Source organism: Aphelocoma coerulescens, chromosome 3, assembly GCF_041296385.1.
Source record: "Aphelocoma coerulescens isolate FSJ_1873_10779 chromosome 3, UR_Acoe_1.0, whole genome shotgun sequence".
Lineage (NCBI taxonomy): Eukaryota > Metazoa > Chordata > Aves > Passeriformes > Corvidae > Aphelocoma > Aphelocoma coerulescens.
In genome coordinates this window covers 46371995-46395229 of record NC_091016.1, presented here as the reverse complement: position 1 = coordinate 46395229, position 23235 = coordinate 46371995, and the positions used below count along the sequence as shown (strand labels likewise).

Sequence of the window (23235 nt, the reverse complement as noted above, 5' to 3'; positions counted from 1 at the left end):
AAATTAGAAGGGCATGAGATAGCTAGCAAAACAATGTATAAAAAGTAAAAAAAACCCCAGCTAATACACATATACTTCCTGCAAAAAATATTTCCCAGTCATGCCTTACAAAACTGCAATTTAAAATTATAATAAGCTCATTACTTTGAGGGTTTTTTTACAGTAAAAATTATTATATAGGGTATTCTAATAAGGTCTGGGTATAAGCTTCACATTCTCTAAAAGTTTTCTTGCTTTGTGGAACTGCCCTCCCCCCCAGACACCCACCTGATGAACATCACTGCAAGGGAAATCCACTGATTCAGAAAAAGACACCATCTGGAGGAGAAGTAAATAAAGTCAGAGAAAAAGTGAGCACAAACAGCAGATAAGAGTGCAGAAAGAGAGAGATCAATAGACCTGCTTAGGGAAGTTAAGAATGTAAGTTTTCAACTTCTGTGAAAAACTAAGAAAGATTTATCAAATTCTGACCACAATGTCAGTAAAAGTATGCATGCACCTTTGCCTAAATAGTTTTACTGAGAAGATATCCAATACAAAATACTAATGTCACATTAAAACATCATCAATAGGACAGTAAAATAAGTCAGAGCATAATTTTTTTTTCTAAAGATTTAAATGTATACCACCAGTTTTTTCTAGTAAGTGTACAATTATTAGCCTTGAAACAGAACACTTAGATCATAAAAGATGTCCCCTAATTCTATGCACCAAGGCTTATAAGGAAAGAAAACTAAATTCAAAGCTTTCAGATTTTTTAGAACACCACATAAATATTGTTATAAAAAGGGGTCTGTGGTGGCCACACTCAGTGGAGCATCCGGGAGTGGGAGCTTGCATAGGGGCATGCACCAGCCTCACATGCAGGATCTTGCACAATCCCAGTCTTGCACAGATCCTTGCACCCTAACTCTTTAGCCAGGATGCTCCTTGCCCACAAGCCCTTGCGCACTCACTCACTTGCAGAAATTCTCCTTCCATGGGGCTTTCCTCACTCACTTCCTTAAATAAAAAATTCAGGAAAGAATATTTTATTCCATAAATCATGGGCTTAATAATATGGCTGTCATTAAGAAAAATCTTACATGGAAATAACAGAAGAGAAATCCTATCTGAACAATTACTGAAAGACCTGCTAAAGTTAGAAGACCTAATACCTACAGATATTTTCAAGAACATCTAGTAAGTCCAAACAACATAAGCAGAAGCAGTTCTTTCATATTATAATGAGATGCAGAGCAAGACAAAAAATATTAAAAATGCTCATGTGATAATGGCAAAATCAGTGGATGTCTTAAGCACATAAGACAGGCAAGAAAACCTTTGATCTGGATTTTTGTCAGTTTTTGTGCAGAACACTATGTATTGCCTACCAGCCACACAAAACATTCTCATTAATACGCTTATGACCAATGAAATAGGGATCAAACATAACTTTAAATATGTATTCTTCCTCCAACTGGTTGTTACACAGGAAGTTAGCAGTATGCCATGCTTGCTTCAAGAGTTTTCATTGCAGTGATATTACTATGATGTATTTTATGTTCTAACTTTGTCACATTCTGCAGAATTTTTGTACTTACTGCAGTATACACCTTTTTTAAAAGTCTTTCATTACACAAAAAATCCAACCAACCAACAACCAAACCCCACCAAACAAAGCTAGTCTGGATCCTAGTCATGTTAATGACATACTTCTATTATGAAAACTGAAAACAAATCAGTATTTTCTCTTGCTATCAAGATCGTGACATCACCCCTTACAGAAATATGGGTGAAGAGTAATTTTTTAAAAAGAAAAATCTTACATTAAAAGAGACCATCACAAATGTATGAAAAACTAAATTATATGTTTACCATTCTATTATAATTAAGGCAGGTTTTCTTATCACATCAGAACCCTGTTTTTTTCAGGCAAGAAGCCCAACAGAAATTCCACAGAAAGTCTGACTAGAATTAAATTGCTCTCAGGAGCAATTCCTTTATTTGCAGGCATCTCCTCAATTTACACTCATTAGAGAACAAAATTAGCAACTATAAGAAACATTGTATTTGTAATGTATCTACAGAATCAGAGTGCAACTATTAAACACAAGATTCCATAATTCAGCCTTAAACACATTGTGACCCCCTACAGGAATTTATAATTTCATCTTATCTGATATGTATTTTATCTAAGAAAGGAAGTTATCAGAGCGCAGTAAATTTTCTAGCAAAAATTATTTAACTATGCTATGAAAATGAAAAGATATGCCAAACTGCTTATATGGATGTCAAGTATATAAAATAATCAACTATTGCTAGGAGGAACCAGTCAGTCTTTCACAGCAGTTTTTCTATGACATTGTCTAGAAAATTTATCAATTTACCAATAGTATTGTTTGCTACACTTTTTTTTTGACTTTGCAATAATTGTCATTTCAAAATGGTTAAGAAAACTTCATGAAAAAAACAAAACCTCTCTGACCCCTTCAAAGTCTCACCAGGCAATTTCAGTTAAACACAGACTAAGCATATATACATTACCCAAAGTATCGGTTATGAAAAGAAGGAAAAATTTCATTTCCATGGTACAGACTCCAGCACTCTCTGCCTGTAAAGTCTGGGAACACAGCCCTAGGAAAAATCATACTGTGTTAGTGATTACCTAGGTCCCTGCTTTAGGGAGTCACATTCAGTTCCTTTTCTGTTTCCCCACTCCTTTTCCTAGTGCACATGCCACTGTGCTACATCTCCTGTCTCTCTCACCCACTTAAAGCTTCCAGTGTTATTTAAGTTTTAGCAGTGACAGGAGGAGACTGTGGGACAAGGGACTGTACCCAGAAGCTGATAGCTGCAGACATGGCCAGCTGCTCCAATTCCTTGAAGCATTCATTGCATACTTGCAGCAGACCACATTAGAAGAATTAGCTGCAGCTGATCTCATCTAATAAGCACGTGTTACTGCTACCCAAGCACTGATGAAGGCTTATGCAACTGAATTCAGAAAGCCAACCTTAGGTTTATGATGTAGTTCACCATTATAACTGGAACAATATGGTGTTTATATAGTTTTCCAGAGGGTCAAAAGGGAGTTGTATTCATTACCCCCTCCACATCTTCAGAAAAGCATAAAATTTATTAAAGCAAAAACCTTCAAATGCCTTTTCCCTTGTCCAAATAGAAAGTAAATTAGTCATCACTAATTTGTCCAACCTTAGCAGCAGCAAAGCCATGTAATGACCTCAACCAACCATAATATGGAAGTAGATTCATAGGAAAATTCCAGTTGAAAATTACTCCAAGAAGTCTCTAATTCAATCTCTTTCTCCAAGCATGGTTATCTCAAAGCAGGTTGCTCAGGGCTTTGTTCCATTTGGGTCTTGAAAAATCTCCAAGAAGACTGCATAGCTCTGGGAAACCTGATGCACTGCTTGACTACCCTCATAGTGAAAAACCTCTTCACCATGAACACCTTATCTCAACACACATCTCTTGTCCTCCCATCACTAGAGAGAACAGACTGTTTTTTTTCTTCCTGACAGCTTTCTCACAGCTCTTGGGTCACTAGGTCTGTTAAATTATTACCATGAGATATCCTGGTAGCTTTCCCTTTTCCAGGCTGAAATACAGTTCCCCTCAGCCTCTCCTTCTGGAACATGAGCTCCAGAACCCTGCCTTGATGGATCTTCGCTGAACTCACTTCAGGTAGCATCCTAGAGCATTCCCAGTCAACTAGCAGGGAGAAGACTAAGACAAAGGCTGAAGCCTACACAGAGTACAAGATTTTTCTTAAATGAAATTGAAGATGCCAAGTTAAAAGAAAGAATATGTACATACGTGTTCATTTCTTTGGAAACTGGAGACTTAGTGCTGAGAAGGGTGTATGGCAAGATGCTTTCTAACTAATCTCTTTCACATTTTCAATTGGTTGGCTCCAGAGGCATACTCAGCTGCATGTAGGGAATGCTGACTTTAGGTAATTCCCTACACAGCAAGTTGACAGCTTAAAATCATGTTTGGAGACTATTCTTACTAACTATTGTCTAATAATTTGTTCCAAATTCCTACATTTGCAGTAAGAAAATCTCAGAACTGAAAAATGCCCCCCTCATTCAGAGAAACAACAGATGAAGATACCCATATACTCAGACCACTGGAGGATTTTAACTTGTATGAAACCTGTAAACAGTTTGCAAAGTTTAAAATAGTTTAATTCCTTTGCAAGAATGGACAGAATTTGACAACTATCTCTGTAATCCTCTCCAGTTAGAATATTTTATTCATTAGTTCATAAAAAAGTAATTAGTAGAGGAGTTTTGAAAAAGCACTGCCATAATGTTTTAAAATCAATTTACATTTACCTTCTCTAGACATGAAACTCAAAATCTCCCAAGGTCTTTTTCTGTGTAAAATATCATGAATCACATGAAGTGATTTAAGACAATTGTTAATCAAACCACGAAACAGAGTCTAACCAATAATTTACTTATTAATTATTTTAAGTCATATGACTGAATTGTAAGAGAAGATTAACTGGAGATTCAAATGTGTAACAGATTTTCATAAATGAAGCAGCATGACTTCTTAATGCTTATGGTAAGAAACAGATTTTTTCATCCTCACACTGCAGCTATGAACAATATCAACTTCTCACCACATTCACAAAAATAAAGTGCTGACTTTGAAGTATTTTAAAATAAGAGCAGTATGATTAAGCCATCTAGGTTATAGCTGGAAAACATAATAAGAAATAGAAGCTTTTTTGGTGAAATTACAGTCTTAAGCGTTAGTATTTTTTCTGTATATTCTGCTTTTACATTGTACTATCAAACAGGTCATTACAGTAAATACAAGCATGGAATTGGAAAGGAATGTAACTTTATGAGGGAAAATAAAAACCTCCTTGCATTGAAGCTTTTCATGCTTGAGCCTAATGCAACTGAAGTGCCTCATCAATCCAGTGGGATGACTGTGTACTGGCACAAAGGAGGAGGTACAAACAGGCAGCACACACAGGCAGGGCTGTAGCACTGAAAACTTTTGTGAGCTTATAGTGTTACCAAAGTGTATGTCAAGTCTGTGCTGCTATTAAAAAAACAATGCTGAGCTGCTTTTAATCTAGGTTTAACCAAGGCTCCTGTCCAGTTCACCGCAAAGCCATACAGAAGTTCATGTTGCACAAAGAATAAATGTCCAGGGATGAAAACAACACCTTTCAATTATGGTGCAAGTTTATGCTGCTGTAAATGCTTGTGGAATCACCCTGCTAGAACTTGGTATCATAACTGGTTTTAAATGAACTAAGACCGCGATGTGGCCAAGAGGGTACATTCCCACCCTCACAGCTGGTGCTGACATTCTCCTGCTTCCCTTCTCATTGCATAGATTGACTTAAGAGCCGTTACAGCTTATCCAACTTACGCTGTATTTGCAAGAAAGAACAATGTCAGTGCAAAAGGAGATATGGTAGCATGCAGTCAGGACAGGGAGAAAGGCAAAACAGATGAACCTCGTTGATGCAGAAGCTTTGCTTGCCTCAGTCCCACAGACAGCAGTTCAACACTGTGAACTTTAACAGGCTGCATTATTTTCAGCAGGATCAGTTCTCTGATCAGCCAGCATTGTACAAATGAGGACACAATAAGGGACAGCAGTACTAAACAGCCTGAGAAAGCAAGAAGATAGGATTGCCTTCCAGAGCACTGACAGTTTAAATTGTCTCACAGTGTTCACTGAAGTGCACTCATAGATTGTACACAATTGCTATTGTTAAACTGGAGCAGTTCTTCCAAGACAGATGTGCTACTTTTCAATATACATTTATCAAAGCACTCCTTTAACTTGACATCTACTTGCCTGAAAACTCACTGCTTTTTCCAATAAATTATCTGTTATAATCAAAAGATACAACTTATTTCTTGTATTCCTTCCTAAAGCCTCAAAATAAAATCAGAAACTTTGACTGCTACAAGGTAAATAACAAAAGTAGTCCTAGTTACACAGTGTGGATGAATATAAATATAATGTGAAATCAAAAGTTTCAGAATGTAAAAAAATCACATTATGGTTTAAATGAAACTCTTCCTATGAGTTATTATCGAATGCTAGAGAGTAAGAAAGCCCTTCACAACACACATTACTGGAAATGGTTTGAAAGAAGTGTTTAAAGTACAAAGATTGAGAATTTATCCCAACATATACAGACCGTGGACTCCTAAATGAGGAACAGAAAAATGAAAATCCAGAGCTGCAATACAAACAACCATTTTTCTGCTTATGAGCAATTACACTTCTTTTAGGAGATAAAAGATGTGCCCTACACATAGCTAAGACTCTCTAAGGTTGAAGAGCTGCTTTAGTTTTAGAAATCCAGAAACAAGTTTTAGCATCTCTTCCTTTCTAAGGCCATATAGTGAACATTTTCACTCAATCCGTGTGGCCCGTTCCTGGAGGCAGTTTCTGGCTGACGTCTTGGAATATGTGTATGTAATAGTAATCTTTTAAAAGTTGGGAGATAGATAGAAATTCCCTTTCTACTATTTCCTTGAAGTACTAATATGAATCCTGTGGAAAAAGTGCTTTTACCACTAGTGTATTACAGAAAAGGGGGACGCTAACACTTTATTCTCTTATATACAGTTGCAGAAAATAGGAAAATATCATCTGGAGAGGATCAGAAGCGAACAGAGATATCTTCCTGCTGTCCACATTCACGTTCAGACACTTCTATACTTGCCAGACTATATATTCATTCTTAATTGTATTCCTAATTCTACACACAGTACCTCTGAAGTAAGAGCACATAACATTCTTGATCCCACTTGAGGACAAAACAATTAAAATGTAAATGTAACTTGTCAGTATAGAAGACCTTTATTGAATCTTGCTTTTAATCTAAACTGCTATAAAAATGTACAGTTTTGAAATAACTTAAACACTTTATTCAGTTCAGGAACATTTTTAGGTGAATATTTAAGCATTGTACTTCAATAAGCAAGTTTTAGATTTTGCGAAAGCTGAGAAAAGTCTTAAATATTGTATCTACTTAATTTCTGCACTTACTACTGGCTATGAAAGCAGACTTTATTCAGGAACATTTATGAAAAACAGCTTAGTAAAACACTCTTTGCCCAAGCAACATAAATGAATTCTGGAACCTTTACTACAATATTCACAGTCATATATGCACAATGGTAATCTGTTAAGACTCTACACTGAGGGTTTAAGGCTAACTGCGTGCTCACACCAAAGACTATTAATCAATACCTCATTGTTTGACCTGGAGATGCCAAACAGGTTTAACCCTATGCCTTATCATGCTTTTAACAAAAAGAATTACGATGTCTTAACTACATATTCCTGCTGTGCTTTTGACCCTCCAGTCAACTCCTAAGCCTTCCATGAGAACTTCATCATGATGTCAACATCTGACAAGTGAGTACTTAATAAATCTGAAGCTCCATTTAACCAGTAGTTGGAAAAGAGAAAAGGAACACCCACTTCTGCACAGACAGAGTGGCAGTGAGCTATTTCTTACTCTATCCTGATTTTTTTGCACACTGACTGGAAATGATTCTGGTGGCTGCCTGACCTCAACTGCAGCTTTTGCAAAACATAGCCCTGGCACTATGAATCTCCCAGGACCACTAAGAGTTTCACTGCTTCCTACCTAGTTATGAGTAGAAGGTGTGCATCAGGGCTGAACACCTCTGACAGGTCTGAGGGGGCAGGCAAGGGGGGGGCAGGTGAGCAGGGCAGAAACAAAACAGGTTGCCTGGAGAGGTCAGGCAATCTCTGATTTTGGGGGTTTTCACAGTTTAGCTAGGAAAACCCATCACTGACGTGATCTGAGCACTAGTGATAGGCCCACTTCAAGTGGGAAGCTGGATTAGATGATTTCCAGATGTCCATGCCAAGGAAAGTAATTTCTGTTACTCTGTGAGTAGCTCCAAAGGCAGCAGACTTACCTGTATGCAGTAGCTTAGTGACAGTATCACGATTTAATGTTCTGTTCATGTTTAGGAAATTAGAAATGCAGCCATAAAAGTTAATATTCTATAAATATTTAAAAGGAAACCTAAATACTGATTAAAGTCATAGTTAGTTATGTTTACAAGTCACAGCTCCTTTTTTTAAAACTAAATGTGTATTTCTCAAACTCCACTGAAACTATTGATTCTTCTAGACAAAACCATCTTTTACATATCTAGGTGTAAACAAGTATGTGCAAATATCCATTACTTGAATATTTTCCAGAGAACAGGAAACATATTTTAAAAATAAATTCTTAAGGTTGCCGAAGAATTAGTCTATTCCATGCATCTCTAGAATAAAAACAAACAAACCAAACAATCTTTAAGACAAAGAGATTTTTGGTCATGTTCACCTTGTGTTTTTCCAAGTAAGGTGAAACAGGTTTTAGTTTCACTAATTAGGAGAAAGTTTTTCAAGTACACAACTTTTACTCCATTTAAAATTTGTTTAAAAGTGGACTTGTTTGGCTTTTTAAGAGGATGTTCTTGCAGATAACAAGATCAGAGAGATTGGTCCAGGAAGACCACTTTAGAAAAACAAAGGGAAATAATGTATTTCATAACTGCTGTCAGAATAGTCTATAGATTTAAAAAAACCTTTGAGGACTTAAGACTTTGCTAACACCTTGAACTGGGTCCAAATAAAAAAAAAATACAATTCAGGAGCTTAGGCAGTGATGTATGGCAATATTACCTCATCCAGCTACATGTAGAACATTTGTACTCTGTGCTAGTTGAAGCTTTTTTAACTCCTAAATTCTGATACAGCTAGACAAATAAAACAGCATAAAGAAACTTGAAGGACCATTATATAATACTTTACTCCAAGTTCATTAGAAATTGTGACTGTAACTTAAAATGAAGCTTGCTGGATCAATTTCTCTGTCTTTGAACTACAAGTTGAAGAACTACTGTTTGTTTCCAGTTTAGTATTCTCCTAGATGGTGTGGAAGCTTTTCATTATTTTCCAAGCTTGTTTTAAAAACTAATCTATTTTCCAGATCTCTGCCATCCTATTTGACATTCACATCAAATTCATACACTGTATCAGTGTATGAAAACTGTTGAGAAATACTGCACTACCACTTGACAGCATTTTGCTAAGTGGGAGGCAGTAAGCCTCATACACAACTCCACAGGCTGGCAGTCTAATAGGATGTGCACTGCCAATATAAAACCACACAGAAAAATTGTGGCACCAAAGCAAAGCACTTGGTAATTGAAGCATCATGACTTCCACAGGCACAGAGAGTTACCTTGTGATAATACTTCTGCAAAGTCTGGAGGTAATTTCAGCAACCAGCAAACTCCAGATAAGGTATTAGCAACTTGCACACCTTCCTGACATGCTCTACCCACAGTTCTAACTTGCTTCCTGGACACGTTGAGTTAATTTGTATCACCTCTATGCTAGCAGCAAACGTACCACGCTGTTTTTCATCATGGCTCTAATAGTGAATCCCTCGCAGGCCTGTTGCTTGTCTTGCTGCTTGTCCTGCTGCTTGTCCTTCTTCTCCCGCTGCCGGGAGCACCTGTCACATGCGGGCTTTGAGGGGCCCGGGCCCCCCTCCTCCACTACCATCTCCCCACCGGCGCCCGCGACGGACCAGATGCAAATTACGGACTGGAAAAAACAAGCGAACATCAGCGTCCCGTGCCCACCGAGTCAGAGCAGGCAACTCTGCTCCCTCCACAACCAGCGACAGCCCCACACACTCGTCCCGCGCCCTGCCTGCCCCTCACAGGCCCCCTTCGCCTGCCCCTCGCTGCTAACCCCAGACACCCCTTCTGCATCAGCCCAGCTCGTCCCCCCCACTCCGCCGTGTCCAGCCCTTCATCACCACCTGATGTCCTTGTCCTCCGGGGGCTCCTGCCCCCCGCCCGCCACTGTCCCCCCGCCGGGTCCGGCCCTGCGGGTCCCTCTCGGGGTCCGTTGGGCACCTGCCGCCACGCGCGGTCCCCGGCCACGCGACCGTCGCTAGGCAACGCGTCAACAACCCGCCGGGGAAGAGGGAGGGGAATCACAGGGAGCCCCGGCGGCACCGCCCGGGCCCGCACAGCTGTACCTACCCCCGGTGCTCCGAACACCGGGGCGGCGGACAGCAATTAACGAGAAAGTCATTAGCGAGGGCGGGGGAGAAATGTGAGGCGATGACGTGAGAAGAGGGGAGGCGGGTGTGAGCTGGCCAGGAACTACGCTACCCAGAGGGCCCACCACGCGCCTCCACCTCCCTCCCTGAGGCGCATGTGCGCTCCGGGCCGGCCCACCCCCGCCCGCAGTCGCGCGACGCCTCAGGGCGGCTGCAGGGGGATCGCTCGAGCGGCAGGCGCGGCCGGCACGTGCGCGCGCGTGCACGCCTCGCCCCTCTCCTCCGCCGCGGCCGCCGCCGCCGCCATGATCGGTGAGTGAGCGCGTCAGGGAGCGGGGCGAGCCCGGATGCTGCTCCGCCCTTCCCTCCCCGCCCCTCTTCTGCCCGCCCCTTCCTCGCTGGGGCCGCCGCGGCTGCTGTGTTGTTTGCGGCCCTGGGGGTTAGCGGAGGCTGGTGTGGCTCCCTTCGCTTACCCTCGGTCCCTGCCCGCCTCCCCCGGTGCCTCGGCAGGGCGGGGGCGGCTCGGACCCCGCGGCGGGGACGCGCCGGGGCTGCTCTCGGTCTGCGCCCTCTGGTTAAAGCGCGTCGGGCCGTGCAGGGCACGCGGGGGCCAAAGTGCTGAGAGGGGTCACTGCCCTTCTGCTTTACCCCTGTGGGGTAAAAAATCTGGCCAGGTCTTGTGACTGAGGTCATTTTAAGATTGCTTTTTATTCCTTCTCAGTATATCGGTTGTAATTGCTGCTGGGCAAGGTTTGTGTGATCTGCGAACTTTTTTGCCCTTGACAGCATATATACGTGTTATTGGTATGGCGTGGTGTCTAGTGCTGACCTGGAAAAGAAGCAACTTAGAACACCTGATGTTGTTGGGAGTGTGACCCTTTGGTCCTTGAGCTGCTTTCTGTACCCATCCTGTGCTGGTGTGACCTGTGACTCGGTTCTTTCAGCAGTGGCTTCTCTTGTAAGATTAATCCATACCTGGGGAATTGAAAGTTACAGGATCCCTTTTATAGCCTCTGCGTTACGCATTTCATCTTGCTTTGACTTTCTCAATTTTGAGAATTATTTAAAGTAAAATCTGTAAAATGTAGTGGATGCAGATGCATTTTAACAACTCTTTGCTGTCCTTAGGCTTGCTATTTCATCACCAGTGTTGGTGTCACAGTTGCTGTCTACCTAAGATCTGATCAAGTTGAAAGCCATGCATTTTTTTGTAAAAATATTTATTTTTAAGTTGAACATCTCAAAAGTTTCCAAGAATGCTATGGGTTTTTCAGCTAGATAGTCTTTTTTCCTTAGCAGTTTATGATTGCAGGTGTATGGCAAATGTTCTTTCAGCTTTTCTAAAGCTAAGAAGAAAGTTACAAACAGTTCCCCAGTATTTTCAGTCTGTATATATATATTAATGCAAATGATCTCTTCCTACTTGTGGAATTTTTCTTACAGGACTTGTCACTTGAGCTACTTTTTTGTTATGTAGTAGAGAAAGGGAAGGCTTGGCTTAAGGAAAGCACAGCGGGTCAGGTATTCCACTGTTTTTATTTTGCAATGTCATCTGCTGATCTGATGTATTACTGTAGTATATAAAATACATGTGCTTGCAGAACTGCAGTGTGTGTTTGTTTTTGAATGCTTCAGGAAAGTAAGTTGAGTGTACCTAAGGGACTGCCCATGTGGTTACAGAGCTGATGCCTCTAGCCCTCACACTGAAATCTAAATATTTACTTGCTGCTCATGAATATAAATGCTATATGACTGAGGAATGATAATTTTATTTTCACTGTGGCAGACGGAAATGTTTGTGAATATTGATTATGAAATGTACATACCAATTAGTTGCAAATTTGAAAACATAGCTTTACATGAGCTGCAACCTGCCCTGGTTTAACCCCAGCTGGCAACTAAGTACCACACAGCCACTGGCTCACTCTCTCCCCTGCCTAGCAGCGGGATGGGGAGGAGAATTGGGGGCAAAATAAGAATAGTTTAATAATTGAAGCAGAGTAATAATAATAGTGATAATATTAATGATGGTGATAATTGTAATGAAAAGGAGAGAGAGGAATAAAACCCAAGTGAAACAAGGGATGCACAGTAAAATTGCTCACTGACCAACACCCAGTCCATCCTCCAGGCCAGCTGCCACCAGTTTATCTACTGGGCATGATCTGTGGTATGGAATATCCCTGTGGCCAATTTGAGTCAGCTGTCTCCTGGCCACACTCTCTCCCAGTTTCTTATGCACCTCCTCACTGGCAGAGCATGGGAAACTGAAAAGTCCTTGACTTGGGCTAAGCACTATTTAGCCATAACTGAAACAACAGAGTGTTACCAACCTTATTCTCATAGTAAATTCAAGTGCAGCATTGCGTGAGGTTCTGAGTAGTATTAACTCTATCCCAGCCAAAAATCAGTATGACACCCTCCCCACCCCCCAAAAATAATTATCTTCAAAGTGTGTGATGTGGAGACCTAGTCCAATTTCCTGCTTTGAGACTTTCTGAAAAGTCTCCTCTAAACATTTGTGAGCTGGGAATGCCGTAGCAAAATTGGGGGCAGGAAGGGAAGGGTGAGATAATTTGTGTCATCTACCCATTTTTTTTTACCTGAGTATTAAAAGGAATTTTCCTATGAAACATGGTATATTTTCTAAAATGTTTCCATTTCATATCTCTAGAAATGCCTTATGTCCTCATAAGTTAATTCTACAATATAATTGTGCAACACATGATAATTCCTTTAACTGGCTTTTGATTTTCTATCTTCCTTCTTTTTTCTCTTTTTTATTTCTCACAGACCAGGTCTTACAGACTTGTGCACATTCAGGTTCCTTAAATGGTAATTTGAATCTAGACAGAGCTAGTTAAGTGGTGTGGGTTGTCAAAACCTCTGCTTACTTAGGGGCATGGGAGGTTTGGGGTTTTTTTTTTGTGATGGGTTCTTTAAGTTTATTCTTTATTTTATTTATTTGCTTACCGTTGCATCAGCTGAAAACTGGTGTTGGCTCAGTGGAAGTGACAACCTGCCTTTGGATTGGCTGAACTATTTCCTAGTCAACAGCCCTGGCAATAGTGTCACATTCTTGAACCCTGCTCTGGGGGAAAGAAAAACCAACCAAACTGATTTTGAAGGAAGATACTGGGACAGCTTTGTGAAAGTTTTCAGAAAATATCTCTCAAAGAGCAAAAAACAGGAGAAGGCCCCAAACTGTTTTATAAATGTAGAAGATGGGCTCTATATAGTTAACCCTGGCAGTTCAGCATTTCTGTGGTGAATGAGAGATGAAGGTGGTAGTAGCGACAGGTTGCAAAGGGCTTTGACAGTGAAATATGATTCATCCAACAGTAATCAAGTTAAAGGAGAATGGGAGCCTGGATGAAAGTTTTAGCTATCTGGATGACCGATCACTCCTCCGTGTTGCACCCTTTTTCAATGTGTTGGTAATCTACTTCCTGCATAAATATTTCTCATTGGTATGAAAATAACCTTGAGGAAGCAAAACAAGAATAAACCCTTTCTTAATTTACCTGAATGTATTTATATATATGGTACTATATATGATAATGGTACTACTGTAGTAACCAAAGGAAAAGTAGTTTAGGAATTGTCTACTTAGATATTTTGATCTCTTGCTGCAATTTTGGTTGTTTTATGTTTTGTTGTCATATTGGTGTTCTAGTGCTATGGATAGTTCCACTACAATACTGGAATAATAGTTCAAATTGTAGTTCATGAACATGTGGAATAATCTTTCTGATGGTTAGTTTGATTAAACAAAACCTAAACCTCAGAACATCAAGGGCTACTTGCATTTCAAATATGTGACCTGTTTTGTTAAGTTTGTTTTGAGCCTTTTTCCTTTCTGCTAGGGTAGCTGTACTGTACTGCATGTACAGAATTGCATCATGAAACACTTTGTGTTTTACTGGAATTATATTTTAATGATTTTTTCCTAAAAAATGCTTTGTTATGACTCCATCAGCGAGGTTTTATAAAGTTAGTATCATTTTAAGTAGGATATCTTCAAAAGACAACTGAGTTTTGCCAGATATACAGAAGCATTCTGGATTTTGTTGTTTCCGTTAAGGGAGATGAGAAGACCTTTTGCTTGTATTTCTTTTTGAAAGACAAGTAGCAAGGGGGAAGAAAAGTGGGGCGGGTCTTTTTGCTTTTTTGGTATTTTTGGTTTATTTTTTTTTTAAGGCTGCAAAATAACTACTATAATATCAAGACACTGGAGACTAAGCAGGGGCTAAGGATGTTCTCATTCAGTGTTTTGAGTTTTTAAATAGACCCCTACAGAAAATTGATCTTGCAGTTTCTTGAAATTATTGCCCATGCTTACTTACATGTCATGTGTAAATACAGTATCCATTGCCAAAATCTTTGGTCCAGCATATCTGTGAGATGGGAATAAAGTTACGAATTTCAAATTCCACTTATTCCCAGAAACGATTAGGAAAAGGCCTTTGCTAACAAAATATGGAAATTGAAAAAAAATATTTTGGAAAGCGTAACAGCAAATGCTGCCCTTTAAGAGTCCTTGCCAAAGTAATGGGGGTCTTTTGTAGATACATTTAAAGCTGAAGACATTATTTGATTCCTTTGTGATGACATTGCCTTGAGAGGTGGAGTAGTTTTCTTAATTGGAAACACATATATCCCCATTTACTGAAATAAGTTAGTTGGGCTGCCACACCCTGTATCGTGGCACTATCAGTTGTGTAAATGGTCAGGCCACAGAAGCAAATGATACTGAGAATGGGGCAAGTTCTATTTCCAAGTTACTATATTTAGAAGAAGCCCAAGGGAGAATAAAACCATTAGTGAGAAGTTTGTTACTTTGCCAGACAGGTTTATGTAAAATAGATAAATTAATTATTTTCAGTCAATTGTTGTTGCTATGTACTGTGTATCAGTATTGTTGGACTCAAAATCAACTTCTAACACAAAATGCAGCCAGTGATGCATGAAGTTTTCCATTAAAAGAAGAAGAAAAAGGTAATGTAAGAAATGTGCAGCTATATAGCCAGAATTCACAGAATGCCACTACAAAGGTTGGTTTGGAGATAATTAGTGGGCAAGCTTTAGTTATATAATTGTCAGTTATTTCACAGTTATTAATGCCGTAAAATATTACCGTGTCCCGCAGCCGTAGGGAGGAGGAGAGAAGATTTAGCAGGCAGGAATTGTGCAGCAAGATTGATTTATTTAATTATTTTACAAACTCTTTTATAGACTTTTTCTTCATAGTCTAATTGGACAAAGGATCAGCCACCCCTTGGGGTGATTGGCTAAAATCCTAAAACATCCATTGTCAAAATATTTTGCTACTGTACTATAAACATAGTTCTACAAGGTCACAGGTGTTCTTAGTTTACAGAACTTCTGCTGTTATCTTCCATGAGAGAGAGAAGTATCCCACTGTTTAGAAGAAGCAGGGAAATTCCTTGCTAACAGCATTTTTGTATCCCCACACAATACCTGATTTTTTCCTTCTGAACTACAGTGTGGATGGGGCATCTTTCAAATGTTTGTGCTTTATGAGGACTTTTAATCATTAAATAACTAAATTTTAATATGATAAATGACATCCTTTAAAATTATAATTTTTTTATAATTTTTCAGTTTCCAAATGTTGTACTTCAGGCCTCTCCCAATCCTTCTGTATTTTGATCAGTGCTAAAGGAGTGGGAAGATGGATGACCTTACAAAATAGGGATAAAAATCCATCAGGTTTATCTGATGTAGAAAAACGCATCAGTACCCTTTTGCTTGGTTTATTCCTGAGGCTGGACAAGATGGAGGAATTAGTTCATTATTGTGCACTTTTTGAAGCAGACTGAAGCCTGCCTGATTGTACTAAACAGGCTTTTAAGCAGTAACTCTTGTGTTACATCACTTTTCTGAATCAGCATGTTCATGTCTACATTAGTATTGTTAAAGCTTGGCCCAGGAAAAATTGTAATGTCAAAGTTGTTCTTTGAGGCATGTGGAACTAACTGAAATATTTGCCATGTTATTACAAATTCTGTGTTAAAATGGCAATAGACAAAAACTCATTTAAGCTCTCCAGCCATCACTCAAATATTAAATTTGATGTTAGTGATCTTGAGGGTAGAAATTAATAAAAGACTTAATCATGAAACTGCCTTTTATTTCATGCCCTTGAGCACTTTGTACAGTGGTAGCTGGTATTTGTGCTGGTAAACATGCATCTTTTCTTAAACAAGGCAGTCTTATTAATGATTTCTCATAAATTCAGCCAAAAGATTGCATAAATAACTTGTCACAATTATGATGCATTAAGTGCACGGTAGCTTTATATAGTGTCTTTTTTACAGTAGCTACATGCCTATGATGGATAAGCCACAAAATCTTCAGCGATTTCTTCTCCATACAGTGGCGTAATAAATTATGTGCTTCAGAGAAATTAACTCTGCTAACTGTTTTCCTGGTTTTTTATTTTATTTACTTATTTCTAAGTAGGTTTGGGTTTTTTTGGGTTGTTTTTTTTTTTATGGCAAAAGCTCACTCTTGGACTTCAGAACTATTTGAGGCTGTCTGCAGAATATAACACCTCTATTCATGCTAGCAATTTTCAATGATGGAAATTTTAAAACTCTGACTCTAAAACTATTCTAAAGCTTTCATCCCCTCTGATGACCTCTGAATTTATAATATTGTATGTCACTATTTTCTTCTCCATTTACCTTTGGAAGAGGAAAAACAATGACATACACACATTTAAAAAGAATGATAGGTGATTGCCCATGAAACACATCCAAAATAAATTATCTGAATCCTGCAGTTTTTAACCCATACCTCTTGGCTGTATTCCTGTTCGGAAGAGGAAGACTTGATTTTCTATCCTTGGCTGGTTTGAGCTAAGTTGAAATGATGAAAGGAAGGTGGTTACCAAATGAACATTTTCAACAAGTGCCTTGCCATTAATGTCTTCCATTTTTAACCCTGACTTTGGAAATCTGATCTATGGGATTGTGTGATTATTTTCTGAATATGTCAAAAGTTCTTTTGTTATGCATTATTTGTTCCCTACAGCATAGATCTATTAGTAAGAAAAACAACAAAAATATTGTTTCTGTTTTGTTTATTCCATGGGGTTTATACTTCTTTTGGCATTCCCTTATGATTTGGGGACACAGTTTGTTTTTACCTCTAAGCTCTATGCCTATACCTCTTGGCTGGGGAAAGAAAAAAGAAAAGCATTAACAAGTTGATTTATTGTTTAAGAATTTCAGAAGCTGATAAAGATGAATGAAGATCCTAATTGAGGAAAGAGCTTGTCATTCCATGACACTTTAAAGGACAGCAAGGTTATAATGTATTAATGTGTAGGAAATGAAAGCACAGCTTTTTAGAGAGCAGTTGCCATCAAAAGCTGTTGGTTGTGCTGTGTTATTTGTGAAGGTGGTATGAACAATGCATTTGTTGCCACAAAAGTTGGACATCCTCCTTTGCTTTAGTTTATCTGTTGGGGGGTATTTTTGTGTACTATGTAAGAGTAGGCTTATGCACTAAGCTTGCTCTTGATGATATAGAAGGGCACTGAAGCAAATTTATTTACATTTGTAAATTATTTGTGACTTGTCTGTCTGTGAACAAACAGAAAAAGCAAAGCTGACTTTCCAGTAATAAAAATGTGCTTGCTTTGTTCACCACTGTTTTGATGATCGATGTGAGTGTTGTTTTGTTAAAAGTGTAAAGCTTTTCTATATTATGATGTATTTCCTCTACTTCCTTTTATTTGTTTGGGTTTTTTTGTTTGTTTGTGTTTAATTTCCAATGTCTTCCGGTCTGTGCTGCTGTTTTCTGTATCTTTTGTTTAGCATTTCTAAATGTCTTGCTCAGTGGTGAGTTTCCTCTCTTAGTTCATTGATTCTTTTTGCTTTGTTTTGTTTTTAGTAAATTTAGTCCATAGAACTGTCTTGTGTTAGATCTAATACATCAGATTTAATAACTTTTAGTCTGTAGAGCTAAGGATATTTAGCTAAATTCAGAAGAGTAAGAGTCACAAGAAACTGAGATGCCTGGGCTTTTTTAGGCCCATTGTGTGAGCTATTTCTCTAAGACACCCTTTCCTTCGGTGGAAACATTTAGACCTTCAAAGTTCACAGAACAGTGTTCAGCTGCTTTTTGTCATAATAATTTTACATGTGTATTTTCTATTTTTTTTTTTTTTTTTTTTTTTTTAATATGCCAATCCAGTGACATTTGGTAATGTGTTTTGATGTCATGGAAAAATTATTTTCCATTTTCTTCACTGGTATTAAATTAAAGGACTGTACATAATGGAAACAAAAGTGGTTCATATTTGACATCGCATTACATCTCTGGCATATGGTTCTCCTTTCAATTTTAATTTTTTTTGATGAGCTGAAATATTTTTGGTATATTTATGTTTACATTTTTTCCCTTTTCTGATACAGTGTCCTCTGTGGAATACTCTCAGTGGAAACATATGTTCAGAACTTCAAAGTACTTACACTATTACTAAAAGCTTCATAATGAGATTACTGAAACTAAATGTTGAAAAAATTTGATTTTCCTTTATCCAATCATATCAATTTCATTCCAATCTGCTTTCTGGCTGATTGAAGAAACATGGTAGGACAACGTCAAAGCCTGAATAGAATGTCTTAAGTCTGGTATAGACCAGTTCCTGAAGAAGAAAAGGGAGCTTAGAGCATTGTGAAAGCAAGATTTTAAAAAAAGAAAACATATATTGCCCATTTTAACAGTAAATTTTTAGTGGTAGGTACCTCTACTTGGCAAGCTGGATTGGGATAATAGAAGCATGAGCTTGTCTCTCTATGATAACTGACCCTACTTCTCAAAAAGTAATGGGCTCAGTATGTGTCTAAGCTGCTTTGTTTACAAAATATTGCCTTTATTGCCTGTTATCTTTCTTTAAGAGTGAATTTCTTGTTGTGATGAAATGGGTGTAGCTTATGTTGAAAAAATCTGTTTACTGCCAGGAACAGTTCAGGGCTACAGTCTAAGATATTGCTGCAACAACAAAAAAACAAAAAAGAAAACCTTTCATTTTGCTCTAGCGCAGTTAGGGCACAATACTTCAAAGATTCTTAGTCAGATGTACAAGAAGTCATCAAAAACAGTAGCTGTAGAACTATACCTCATCTACCTTCTTTGTCTTTTGTAGCTCATCTGGAAAATACGGGGTCTTTTAAGGACAGGAGGTGGTATCTTAGTGGTCCTGAACAAAACTTCTCTGTCTGTTAGGTCTCACGAGGCCCTGCTGTATTGGTCTGTTGACATGCTGCATATTTTTTCTTCAAGCTGTATGAAGCCACAGGCTAACCTTCAAGTTTATTATTGTTTACTTACTTCACATAATCTTAAGATATTTTATTCATACTAACTCTGCTACCGTTTGAGATTTGGCTTTAGCCTTGTGTGTGCGTTATGTAAGCAGTTGGTGTTCTGAGGCACATAAATTCGAAACTTGGTTAATGATTAATGTTTTGAATTTTTAAATTTTTGTGGTCTCTTTTCATAGTCTACTTTTCATTCTGCCTGCCCTTATTATACACAACAAAATAGCAGATGAAGCTGAGAAGTTTCTTTTACAGTACTTCTAACAATTTCCATTAGAATTATCTTGTTGGAAGCAAATATCCCATCTGGTTTACTTTTTAACACAGCAAAACTCCATAGTAAGCTGTGTGCTGGAGCCTGGCTGAATTCCATACAATGAGACTCTTGGCCCTAAGCAAGATGAGCACAATCTGTTTCCCTTATTTCTAATAAAGGAAAAGGAGAATTTCTTCATTTGCTTCTTTGTTGCGTTATGTTTACATTTTATGTCTCCCTTTCTTAGAATAGCTGCATTCCTGCTGTTATCCAGTCTTTTTTTTTTTTTTTCAGTACAGGTAAAATGAAAACACATTACAGCCTTATAAAAGTACTGAGTGCTGCTCTGAAATAACATTAAAACTCAAAATTTTTAAGTATGGCATGGTGCTTTGGCTGCATCAATCTCATAAAACACCTGATGCTTAGGAGAAGCACTTCTGGAGCTTTTTCTTTTGTTTTGTTCCTCAAGTAAATACAAGTAACATATACTAAGATCAGAGTCACACAGTTGATCCTAGCACTGCTCCTACAGTTTACCTGTGCTGTCTGAATTCAGCCCACAACTTTATGCTCCTATTTGTACCTGAGAATTATTGACTCACATATACTTAACACTGTCTAATTTAACTGTGCGTATGTCTGACTCCGCTTAGCAGTTATGAAATTGCACCTCTGAATTAGTCTCTGGATTAAATTTGCTATTTTTTGTTATAGATATGGAGATAAAAATAATTTCACATTTAAAAATAAGCATCAGATACTTTAAAATTGTATTTAAAATTATACGGTTATTTTAATATTACATCAAATAAGTGAACACTTTATATTAGCATAGTTTCCCTTTTGCAGTCCATTTTTGGGTTCTTGGGTAATATCTTGATAGAAAAACATGTAACTTGCATTAAAGTGAGCAGGCTCTTTTGGGACACCAGCTTGTTAAAGTTGTGTCATGAACACATCTGGGATGGTTTTTTTTCCTTCTCAGTTGTGTAGAGTTTTACATTAAAAATGCCAAGTAACACTCAAATACTATATAATTATTGTTTATGGTATAAATTGTCTTTGGTGACAGACTTAAAATGTTTCTCATGATGCACTTCACTTCTGAAAGCCTGGCATTTCCCTTCTTTTATCTGTCAGTGACAACAGTTCCAACATATGTTTTCCATTCCTGATTTTTTCAAAATTAAGAAGTCTGTAGTTCTTTTTAATGTAAATAAAATTGAAAAAATTATGCATTCTCAGTGGGTAATGGTAGAACTATTGCTGTAATTCTGGTAGGAACCTAAGATGTCCTTGTGTATCACTATGTGCAATGAGTATTCAGCATCAATTTCTGTTTCATTTCAAATGTGTTATTTTAGAACTGTTCATGTAATCAGTTTCCTGAACTAGGAAAGCAGACAGTGAGCTCTAAACCATTGCAGGATACAATTGCAATACATAAAAAACCACATAGTTAATTTCATATGAATGCAGATTTTGAAATCTTAGTTCAGTAATAGACATGAATTAGAGTAGGCAGCCCTTTGAGGACAAAGGAGTGTTCACAGGGAGACTTTTGATTTGCTTTGCCATTTGTGCAAAGGGGGCATTAGGGTAAAAAGTCAAATGTTTGGGTTTCTTGTTCATTTTACCTACATGAAACTGTTGTGCATATCTGCTTGCTGTGTGTTGTTGCTATAGAATTGGACTCTGTTAATGCAACGGTGATGTTACAGTCAAATAAGACAATGCTGATTACTTTAGAAGGAAAGTTTGGATCACTTTTATTGGTTTCCAGCTGGATTTAAAAATCAACTATCTTAGAAGAAACAAGTGACTTTTTGAGAAGGCTTCTCAACTGTTTCTTCCATAAGACAGTAATGAAATTCTGTTTGTCCTTGGTGTTTATGTCAGGAAAGAGAACCTTCCTGGGCTAATACATTACTTAACAGGGAGCGAATGAGAGACACCAGGGAATAGTTACTGTGTAGATGATACAGAATCAGTACCCAAAAGCCTGACCTTCTTTGTTTTCCCCAACATTATCAGAACCAATTCATCTAAAGTTTGTCTTTAAACGTATGTAGATAATGTGTCTGTGGAATGACGATACTACAGGCAATAAACACAGTCTCCTTTCTTGTATGTTGAAAGTACAGCAGTGAACCATTTAGTCCCATGTAACTCTGAAGCATTGCCCTTTCAAGCTTTTATCTGTGTTGGACACTGATTGCAAATTACAAGCCACTCACTAATACCTTATTTCTTAATACCAGAATGTGCTTTTGGGGCTACAAAGCAGTTAAAACACTAACTGTGTTTTCTCTTGTTACTTTAGAGACTAAAAGACAAATTTTGAATTTTCATAAAACTAGAATTTTTTGTGCATAAGGCATTATTTTACTCAGAGAGCAGACTAAGCTTTTGAAGTGGACTTGCTTTCTTTCTACATCAGAATTAAGTCTGTAAGGATAAAGCTGATTTTTCCATAGTGGTTTAGTGATTCATCAAAGCTAATTTTGTTCTGTTGAGTAAATTACAAAATGAGTATCTAGTCCCTATCTTAATGTGTTTATTTTGAATGCCATTTTTTTCTGAATCTGTCCATCTAGTTAGTCATGTGCATTGAAATCCAAATGTTACTAATACGTGACATAATTCTGTAAGAGCCATCTATTCTGTGACCGTGAAGAATAAAGTCTTGTGGTCTTTATGTGTCTTAATTGGTGTCGACAGTAACTGCTTTATTAGTAGGTATCTTTTACTATAGTGAAAAGTGTTCCAATTCCAAATCATAATATTTTTGCATCATAGATATGTTTAATGGGATATAATCAGTTTAATCCTTAATTGAAGTAAAATATTATTGTTAAAAGGGTCTATTTCAGAGTAATGAGAGCATAAATAGTTCTTATGCAGTACAGCTAAATGTGTGGAAATGTGATACTTCAAATCTGCAGATAAACCAAATTTCATTAGATGAAATTTTGTTGGTTTTACTTATCTATTAAATTAATATCAGCTTTTAGAAAGGAACATAGAATTCTGGATTTAGCCTGAAAATTGTAAGGATTTTAATTCTTTAGGGCTTTTAGAGTCCCTGGGTTTATGGTAGGTGGCTTCTCATTTTAACGGTAACACTGTTTATCTGACTTTCCCCGTTAAGTTATTTCAATAAGAATGATGCCCTAGGAGTGATGCCCCTGTAGTGAACTAAGGAAGTTGCCATGAATTATTAATAACAAGCTGAGTTTGATGTGATTTTATAGCCCCTTAAGGAGTTGGAGTAGTGTACTCTGTAAAACCATTCAGTTCACCTGATCTTGACACTGGAAGCATCAAAAACATATTCCTACTTGTTAACACTAAAGGGGGAAAAAGGTGACTTGGGAATACATAATTGTTTAGACCTCATTATTTTTAAAAACCAGTAATGTCTTAGCAATAGATCAACCAACCTAAAACTGTAAGTGCATGAAGAATTCTAGAATTAGTGAAATGCCCAAAATTTGTTGCTGTTTTAAAGACCT

At 37.9% G+C, this 23235-nt stretch overlaps 2 protein-coding genes across 16 annotated transcripts in view; one reads left to right on the top strand and one right to left on the bottom strand.

Annotated features, from left to right (window-relative positions):
• The window catches only part of PACRG (parkin coregulated), a 223342-nt gene extending 211691 nt beyond the window's left edge, over positions 1–11651 (bottom strand). For 3 of the 10 annotated variants that reach the window (XM_069010103.1, XM_069010108.1, XM_069010106.1), the window contains exons 1-3: positions 10579–11651; positions 9442–9639; positions 268–318 (exon numbers count right to left, since the gene is read on the bottom strand). In XM_069010103.1, coding sequence (XP_068866204.1) covers positions 268–318; positions 9442–9597 — 207 coding nt within the window. In that variant the 5' untranslated portion in view covers positions 9598–9639; positions 10579–11651. Of the gene's footprint in view, positions 1–267; positions 319–960; positions 1003–2526; positions 2617–2647; positions 2833–9441; positions 9640–9859; positions 10015–10085; positions 10197–10578 lie in introns of those variants that run through there. The other 7 variants (XM_069010105.1, XM_069010111.1, XM_069010104.1 and 4 more) reach the window with 6 other exon arrangements.
• The window catches only part of PRKN (parkin RBR E3 ubiquitin protein ligase), a 706034-nt gene continuing 693037 nt past the window's right edge, over positions 10239–23235 (top strand). For all 6 annotated transcript variants that reach the window (XR_011149828.1, XR_011149830.1, XR_011149829.1 and 3 more), the window contains exon 1: positions 10239–10417. Coding sequence is in view for 3 of the 6 variants with exons in the window: in XM_069010098.1 (XP_068866199.1) it covers positions 10261–10417 (157 nt within the window). In the remaining 3 variants the exon portion in view is untranslated. The remainder of the gene's footprint in view (positions 10418–23235) is intronic.